Source organism: Mesitornis unicolor, unplaced genomic scaffold (assembly GCF_000695765.1).
Source record: "Mesitornis unicolor isolate BGI_N332 unplaced genomic scaffold, ASM69576v1 scaffold2318, whole genome shotgun sequence".
Classification (NCBI taxonomy): Eukaryota; Metazoa; Chordata; class Aves; order Mesitornithiformes; family Mesitornithidae; genus Mesitornis; species Mesitornis unicolor.
The window spans coordinates 117619-126899 of NW_010204072.1; the positions used below are offsets into that span (position 1 = coordinate 117619).

Genomic DNA, 9281 nt, shown 5'->3' on the forward strand with positions numbered 1-9281 from the left:
AGAGAAAGGTGTTTGAATAGATTTATAAAGAACAGGAAAAAATCAGGTCATAAGCTTTGTTGGCTATACTGTTGCAATAGTGTGTTTAATCCAAAGATTGTACAACTGACAATGGGGAGGACAAAAATACAAAACCAAATAATGAATAAGGAAGAAATTATCTATTAGACACTCAGAAGAAGATCACAATCAACCACAGAATTTTTGCTGAGGGAAAATAAATAAGTAACGACACTTAGGACAGGGCAGCCCCTATACTTAAACCTTTTAGGATTATTGAGTTTTGCATGAGCAGTGAGAAAATGACAGTGAATTTCAGCACCATGCTCAATTTCAGTTACATCCATTATAAAGTTATCGCAAAATATCAAAGAAATCAGTAAAAAAGCACAAAATGTGATTTTTAATGCGACTTACTAGGCAATAATATGCTAAGCACCTCAGGTCATCCTGAACAATTCATTGAGTTATTAAATATTGCCGGGAATCATAAAAGAGTTCAAGATGTGAGGAATAGAGTCATGCGTGGACTCTGTTCTCAGAAAAGTCTCAAAAACAGAAAACACAATGCGCTTTAGGGGCAAAGCAATGTGAGGCAAATCTAGATTAAGAAAATTGATCAGTTTATTTACTGTTGTGGATTATGTACCTGTCTGGAATATTTTGTGGTGCATCAACAAAGCACAATGTATCTTTATTATATGACAAAGAGAAAGCTAGCTTGCAGTATTCACTAGATGAGACCTCAATAGTATTAATGTTCATCTGCAGTTTTGAAAAGTGATAGAATCTGAACAAATATTTTCTGTCAAAATATACGAGCCTTAGTATTCTTATGTAGAACTGTGTTGTTTCCGTTATGTTTAGGATGACCAAACGCCGCTGCACATTTCTGCTCGACTGGGAAAAGCAGATATAGTACAGCAGCTGCTACAGCAAGGAGCATCTCCAAACGCAGCTACGACGTCTGGCTATACACCTCTCCATCTTTCTGCTCGAGAAGGACATGAAGATGTAGCTTCTGTTCTTTTGGATCATGGTGCATCTTTGTCTATTATTACCAAGGTAAGGGAGTTGCAAAAGCGGTAGCTTCAATAGTAAATATACCTCTAGCAAGTGCTACTTGTGAATAAAGTATATGACTGCAAAAGTCATATACACATACGAATAGTGTAAGAATGAGCTACGGTTTGTTAAAGCAGTACGAAAATCTGTGCTTTTACCTCGGAGCCTGAGTGTAACGTATCCCAGTGATCAGACATGCGTTTTCTTGGAATGAAAGGAATGCAGGACAGAAATTCCTGGGAGTTGATAAGCTGTTACCCAGCCTTGTCCTTGGGTCTCTGGTGGTGTGAAGAAAGGAACTGACTCTTCCCTTCTCACAGTTGTCTTAACGTAGATAGGGCTTTGCCTTGCAAGGGAAGGCCTCTGGACCTGCCAGAGCAGTTGGGAAGCTGCAGACTTGCTGCCTGTACTCAGGACTATGTAAGAGGATGGATAGAAATCCAAAGATAGAAAGCAGTATCCTTGTAGATCAGAGACAAACCTTGCCCTGAAAAAGAGTGCACAAGACTGCTAAATAACCGCTTTCTCTTACAGAAAGGATTTACTCCTCTACATGTGGCTGCAAAATATGGGAAAATTGAGGTAGCCAACCTCCTACTTCAGAAGAATGCATCTCCTGATGCTTCTGGAAAGGTAGGATGGAAGAAGCCACTGCCACTCGCACAGCAAATATCTAAATGCACATAATATTCTAATAATATCCTTCTCCCTACTTACCATCACACTAGTATCCACAGCCTGGGTTTTACCTGGAATACATTTCGTGTAATATTCCAGTTTCTGCTGGAGCTGCCCAGATTTAGCAGACTCTTGACAGAAGTTACTTTTATTGTCATTAATTTACTTCAAAATTATGTCCTCTCTGTACCCATCCAGGGGAATAGAGACGAACCATTCTCCTACCCTCCTTGTCAGACTATTTACAGTCCTTATCAGAGTATTAAGGCAGCTGGCTTTGCTCCACAAGCTCTCATGACAGGGGCAACACCCAGTCGGACCTCAAGCTTTTTAAACCAGCCAAGTCTGCATTTTTTACAGATCCAAGAGACAGTTAACTTATCCATTGCAGTAAAAGAAAAACATTGCCGAGGGTGTGACCTCAAGGTCAAAATTCCTTACCTGCTCTGTCCTGGGAGCTGCTCAAATATGTGTTTCTCTGTTCATCTTCCCTGTAAAAAGTGTAAAGAGCTTTCACAGCTCAGTAAGGATTTTCAGATTTCTGTTTTATGTTTTGATTCTGAAGTTATCAAAGACTCTGGATACATGAATTCATAACAAATGTGTTTTTTCACCTTATCTACTCTGATTTTTCAAACTCCTAAGTTTTCCCTGGAGAGGGTCTGTAACAGCACTTGTTTGTTCTGCATGTGTTTTTAGAGCGGTTTAACACCACTGCATGTAGCTGCACACTACGATAATCAAAAAGTGGCACTTCTATTGTTGGACCAGGGAGCTTCACCTCACGCATCTGCCAAGGTACAAGTACTGTTCACTCTGGGGGAACAATACCTAGGCTTTTTGTGTCATTTTATTCCCTGTCTGCCTCTGTTCTTTCTAGACTGAAGATGCTTTCAATTACAGGGGGCTTCGTGATGTTTATTTACGTCTCACAGTCCCATAGAGCTGTTAGAATAATTCTGCAGGTGAATAAGATAGCAGTAAAAAAGCAAATATAGATGTAGAAACATTTAAAATATCTAGTTTCAATAAAGGTCAGTCTTGGTGAATATTGAGCCTTGCTTTCACTTGTCCTCAGTACCTTCTCCAGTCCAGTACCTTCTCCAGTACCTCAGTACCTTCTCCAATCCAGCCACCTTTCTATCATTGCTTCTTAACATCTGTTCAGCACAAGCTGGGATTTAATGCCTTGAAAAATAGGGTTGTTATCCTGTATGGATGACTTCCGAGGTGTTATATCTAAGTACAAATTATTAATGGGCTTCACAATACTTCTACTACAGTGTAAATGAACTGGTGAGAAAATAAAACGAGTCACAGCCCTGCTTTGAATGCAACTTACTGTAGGCAAGACAACACATAGTGTACAATTTCAGGGGATGTGAAAGAATAAATATTTAAATTTATTCTAGTTCTGAGTAGAGGAAAGAATTTAGAGAAGCTTAAAGTGGATCCTAGTTTTAAGTATGGGTCAGTAGTTGACAGTTGGACAACAAAAATAAGTAAGACAGGGTGGAAGCATATGTAGGTTCAAGTGGGGTAAGTGTAGCATAAATACCCCATCTGAAACAACCCAGATACATTCCTAAAATCACTGCAGAAAAGGGAGAGCTAGTGGAAAAGCCAGTATTGTAGACAGACAACTCTCCTTGATTGCCTTCCTCTCACACATGACTGAATGCAGCTGTAACACTAGAGGCCTTCTGCATGGCTAAAGAGCATAAACTCTGTCATACATGGTAGGTCCCGGAGCTTATAGTGCAAATGAGAAGAAAGTTAAATAAACATGGATAGCCAGCAGCAACGGCACAGTCTAAAATCAATAATGTCGATAGTGGCAATCTGCCAGAGCAGTGCTCCAGGAGGTGAACTGGAGTGATCTCTGATCTTTTACTGCTGCAACACAGCACTCTTAAATGCCACTGCAAAGAAAGGGCCTTCTGAAGGGGATGAGAAGACACTGACCCAGTTTTCACTGAAAGGAACTGCCAGTGGAAGCTGTGCATCTGTAGGAGCAGGGATTGCAGCAGCCCCTGCAAGGCCTTAGGAAGTCCGAACCAAGGTGGAAGCACTATAGACTGTGGTATAATATTACACAAACTCATGTGTCAGGTCACCTTAGCTTCCCCATCTGTAACAGAACAGTTTTACAGCTCCTGCTTCAGGCCTTAAAGTGCCCGCTCTAAGTCTTCCTAAAAGAGAGCATTTTTTTGTATTCTACAGCAAGTGAGCCACAGCAACACTGACGGGAGCATCAATAAAATTAATGGTAGCATGTTTGTTGCTTTAGGCACCCACTGTGCAGTCATCTGAAAGATAATGTTGGTAACAGCAGATGATTTCCCATTTATTTTGTAAATGTGGTCTAATAAATAAACGTGTTATGTCTTATCTCATCACTGGCTCCACAGTTAGTTTCAGCAGCAGTTGCTTTTTCTGTGACACTCTTGTCTTTAACACTGATCTTGGGACTGGCTCATTAGCCTGACCCAGCAGCATTTGTCTTGAAGAGTGATCAGTGAAAGGATACGGGAAGTGACTGTGTCAGAATGCAGCGCTGTGATACAGTTATTCTGATGAACCATTCTTCTTTTTTGATATGCCAAAATTAGGCTTGTGTCTAATATTAATTTGGCATCTGCCTTATAATGCTTCTCTTTCTTTCTCAACCTGTCCCCAAAGCCTCAGTTTTCCTCTGTCCCTTCATCTTTAAACTTTTCCCCTTTTTAGCTCTTTTCCCTGGCAGCCAGAATAACCCAACACCCTTCCTTCCACACTTCTCTGTTCCCTTCTGCATCTATGTGTAGTGACAGAGCATAGCTCTTATCATGAGGAGAATATGCAGACTGTGACTGAACTGAATTTCAGCTTTTATTTTTCTGCCTTTTTTTGCCTTTTGCTGGTAACTTGCTGCTTGAAAGGCTTGAAAACTACATTTGTTATTTTACAAAATAAACATAAGCTTCATTTAAAATACACAGTGTTTAGCATATATGCATGATTTAGCACAGAGTATTTAGGATTTAGTAGGTGCTTATGTGGTGATGGCTGTTTTACATGTCAGTCTCATGCAGGAAGTCTAAGGGAGAGGATTGCATTTGTTTTTCCTGAAGCATTTTCTCTTCAAGTGAAAATTCCATAGCCATATACTTGCCTTATTAGTTATGGCACTGTGTTTTAGGTGTCATTTTGAAATATCTTAGCATCTAAGGCCTGAACCGAATCTGAATTGGAATTTGAAGGTTACAGAACCTTTTCCAAATGAAGTTAGTGCTGTGAGTTTCTCTCACTTCCAGATTACTATTAAAGCTCTCTTGTAATAATTTATGTGCTCCTGTGTAGTTATTCTTTGCTCCTACCTCCACCACCCTGCATCTGTTGTGACCTGCCTTCCCGTATAGTCTAGCCCTGCTGCCCCACGGGGTGCAGGGAGGAGCCCAGCCAGGTGAATGCTTTGTGCCTTTAGACAGATTTTACTGGGCTGTGTAATCTGAGATGTGTGTGGGACTTATGATAGCATACAACATGGTTTGTGCAGCTAAGGTCTCGTCCACCCTGACCTTCTTTCCTTAGTCGCATGCATAAGTGTGTACATTTGCCACTCACTTTAAAATGAGGGCTAATACATTTCTGAAAGACAGAAAGTTTTTGATAGAACAGGCATCGCAGTCTGTACCAAAAGCTGGTTATACCTTAGTCAATGTTTTGGTATTTGCATGCTTATCGTTACTCTTTATATCTATTTATCTATTTTCTGCTAAATCCATCCTTTGTTAGAACTATAAAATATGATCATGTAATAGATACTGCATTTTTATTTTTAGTAGTGGGCTCACTGTGTAAACATACTGGAAGGAATAAAAAAAATAGAGAATGCAAGACTCTAAAGTCATATGCTTTAATTTTCCCTTGATCTGAACAAAAAAAAAGCCTGTTAGTAAGGTTAGGGTAAATGCTGCAAGAAAGGCCGTATTTCATGTGCATAATGCCTTCATTCACACTGGGAAATGGGGAGAAACAAGCCAAACAATAACAGCTGTTCCGAGTTATGAATACACATCCTGCTCTTCTGTTTGTTAAAGATTTTATGTACATTTAAGGAAAAGTAGCAAATGTCTGTGAAATGAAATTCAAATTGCTATTAATATAGGTTGTGCTCTTCTGAACAGATATTTTTTCCCCAAATTTGAAAGTTTCTTTCAGGATCCTCCTATTTGTAGGGGTACTTTCAAAACCAGACTGCTTAAAACTCCAGTGCATTCATTTGTACAACTAGTAAATGTTTTATTTGACTATGCTTGATGGAATTTTTAGAACGAATGACTTTCTTTCATAGAGTCAGGTAGGTACAGTTATCACATTGTTTAATGAGTAGCTTGCAATGAGGTGTTTTCTGTTGACAGAATGGCTATACGCCACTGCACATAGCTGCCAAGAAAAATCAAATGGACATAGCAACTACACTGCTGGAATATGGTGCTGATGCCAACGCTGTAACCAGACAGGGTATTGCCCCAGTACACCTTGCCTCTCAGGACGGCCACGTGGACATGGTGTCATTGCTTCTTACTAGAAATGCTAATGTAAATCTCAGCAACAAGGTAAGTGTTCCCCCTGCTTGGTGCTAAGGCCATAAACAAACATGGAGATGAGAAGGATAGGGGCCTGCAAGTAAATTTTATCCATCGTGATTCTGCAGGTTTTGAAAACTGCTGCAGTTGTTTTGAATACACATCATGATTTCTTCTAGCAAAGAGAGCAGCATGCCATGTCACACTGAATGAGCTGTATTTCATAGTACCCAAGATTTGATGATAGCACATGCAGTAGAGGAACTTATTATCCTTTCCTTCCATGTTATAGCTAGTCTGCCAAAACATACCCAGAGAGAAAATGTCTTCTTTCCTGCAGTGGTTAGTGGGGTTGACACATGTCATTTATGAGCTTCTAGATACATGCCTGCCCATTAAGCAATGATAACAACTTGTTAAGAGAACCTTATTTTTTTTAATAGGATAGTAGCAGCAAGGTTGTCTGAGATTTTGGTCATTAATGTAAGTGATTCTTCTTCCCCAGGGGGTGTTCCTCAGACCACAGTGACTTTTGATGTGATTTCTCCTGGGGGCAGGAAAGGGAAGTTGGTACATTTTAGTTTCTATATGTATGAATATGTAGGCTGTTACGTCTGCTCTGTATTAATGTTTCTAGCAAATGTGCAGCCTTAATTCTTTAAATACCCCACTAGACGTCAGAGATGTTGTAAAGTACAGTTACAGTATGGACTTATGTGGCTGAATTAGAAAGGCAAGAGACAAATTTGTCATGGAAAATATTTCTGACTCTCAGCAGGTAGAAAGGCTCTGCATCCTATGAGGCTGTGGGTAATGCTGCACAGGGCTGCTGTGTTCTCCTGTTTCTAACTTTACAGTTTGGTTATTTTGGGGCCCTCGATCAGGAAGCTTCTCTTGTAGATGTTGATTTTTTTCCCCCAGTCTCAATCAAGTGTGTAGGCTTATGCAGTGCAGGATGTACTTTGTATCCCCAAAGGGCAATTTGCCGTGTGCACATTCTGCATCGCATCAGCTATCATGGTTTTACTGCTAAGGCTAATACAGAGAGCGTGGCATTTTGATTCAGTTCCACCAGAGGTTAATTACCTGTAACATCCTCGGATCTGTTATTGTTCAATTGTAATCTCTAGTTTCTCATTTTACTGATAACACCACTTTTTGAAAATAATTCTCCTGTACTCACTTAGGGATGCACATTTCCTCCGAGCTCGGCATCCATATTTGTAGCCAGATATTTAAAGCACCCTAACTTTTGAGTTTTGCAATGAGAATAAAAAAAGCATTTGTTTTCTTCAGGATCCACAGCATGGTTGAAAGCTGAATTCTCAGACTCTGTGTGGGCACTGAGCACTTATTAAATAATTTTAGAAGGTTTGGTCCATAATATCCAGGCTCCATTAGGTAAATGACAGTTGGTTACTGTTATGTATTTGTGTAATGTGACCCCCCCTAAGCTGCATTGTTTGAGTGTAGCACAGTGGGACACTCTCACCAGTTACTGCCTTTGGTAGCAAGGCTACTGTGGACATGAGTTTGGGTTCAAGGGTAGGAAACTTAGCAGGTGTTTCTGCCGGATGTGCCAGCTGCCACCACTTGCTCTTCTGTCACCAGTGCTAAAGGCAGTAGGAGCAGGAGGAGAGAACAAGAACTGTAATTTGCAAGTAAAGGATATTCTTTCCCATTCCTAACAACACCCCCTCAGCAGATTATCTCTTCTACCCTTTTTGCCTGAGGTCTTTTATGTGACAAAGTTGCATAGCTTTCTGAGGTTTTAAGGATTTTAGATCTCATGTTTCAGGTAAAAAAAAATAATGAGCTATCCAAAAAGTAAGAGTACATGGCATCTAGCAAGTCTGTTTACTCCGTGGATGGAGAGGAATGAACCTGATCTCAGAGAAATGTAGTTTTATCTTTTCTGTTTGTGTTTGAAAATGGTCAAGTAGAGGATTAAAAGGTAAGGATAAATCTGAGTGATTGCTACTTCTAGAAAACTTGTAGAAGTGTAAACAACAGTTTTGTACTTCTTTTAAAATCTTATTCTAAGGAAATTAATTAGGAGGTAAAAAAAATATTATGCGGCTTTTTCTTAAAGTGCTAAAATTTGATATCCCACACTGAATGCTGCATGAAGAAATGTTCTTTGTGTAAAAGCAACATTATCTTTCTGGCTTTCAAATTGTACTTTCTTGCAAATCAACAGTTGTGATTAGGAAGCACATTACGTGGTGAAACTGGAATTTATAATTTCTTTAAATCCAGTAGGATGTCTTGAGTCTCACTGATACCAGAATTTGTGTTTTAATATTCATGTGCCTGCTCTGAAGATCATTACTTGTTGCTTCTAATTTACAGAGTGGACTGACGCCACTCCACCTGGCTGCTCAAGAGGATAGAGTCAATGTAGCAGAGGTTCTTGTTAACCAAGGAGCTGCTGTTGATGCACAGACAAAGGTACAAACACCACTGTCCACACGTAATATTTCCTATCAGGGAGGCATCAGCCTGTAGAATGGACTAGTAATCCATTTCAGAGTGAAACTGAAACAACGGCAGAGAAACATTCCTTGTGATAAATTATTATAGAATTTATTCTGAAAACTGAAGATATGTAAAATTGAACGTTTAGTGTTATGCTCAGCCTTTGAGCACTAAGCTTATTTCTTGCCAAATATTTAGATCGATACAGATTTAGATTGTATCCTACTATTGTGTTTCACTGAAGGTAAGTGGGATTGATCTGTTTTTTCTGTAAGGAAACTTTCAGGAAAGCTTGTGCTCTCTCTACAGAGACTTGTATAATCTTTCACCGTATGCACCCTCTCATCTGGTTTTGGTATTTTTTACATGTTGCGCATAACTTTCCATTCAGCTGACAGTAGAAACAAAACACAGGAGAACTGTTACTTAAAACATCTGTATTTACAGCAAGAGAAACAATGTGAATGCAATGTAGGCATTACTGGATAT

The 9281-nt window shown here is 39.6% G+C and overlaps 1 protein-coding gene across 1 annotated transcript in view; it reads left to right on the forward strand.

Moving 5' to 3' along the window:
* ANK3 (ankyrin 3, node of Ranvier (ankyrin G)) overlaps nucleotides 1-9281 on the forward strand; it is a gene marked incomplete at its 5' end in the record, with an annotated part of 150173 nt that overhangs the window by 45639 nt on the left and 95253 nt on the right. Inside the window, 5 exons of the mRNA XM_010190949.1 lie at nucleotides 868-1065; nucleotides 1600-1698; nucleotides 2443-2541; nucleotides 6147-6344; nucleotides 8667-8765. Of these exons, the coding sequence (XP_010189251.1) occupies nucleotides 868-1065; nucleotides 1600-1698; nucleotides 2443-2541; nucleotides 6147-6344; nucleotides 8667-8765 (693 nt within the window). The remainder of the gene's footprint in view (nucleotides 1-867; nucleotides 1066-1599; nucleotides 1699-2442; nucleotides 2542-6146; nucleotides 6345-8666; nucleotides 8766-9281) is intronic.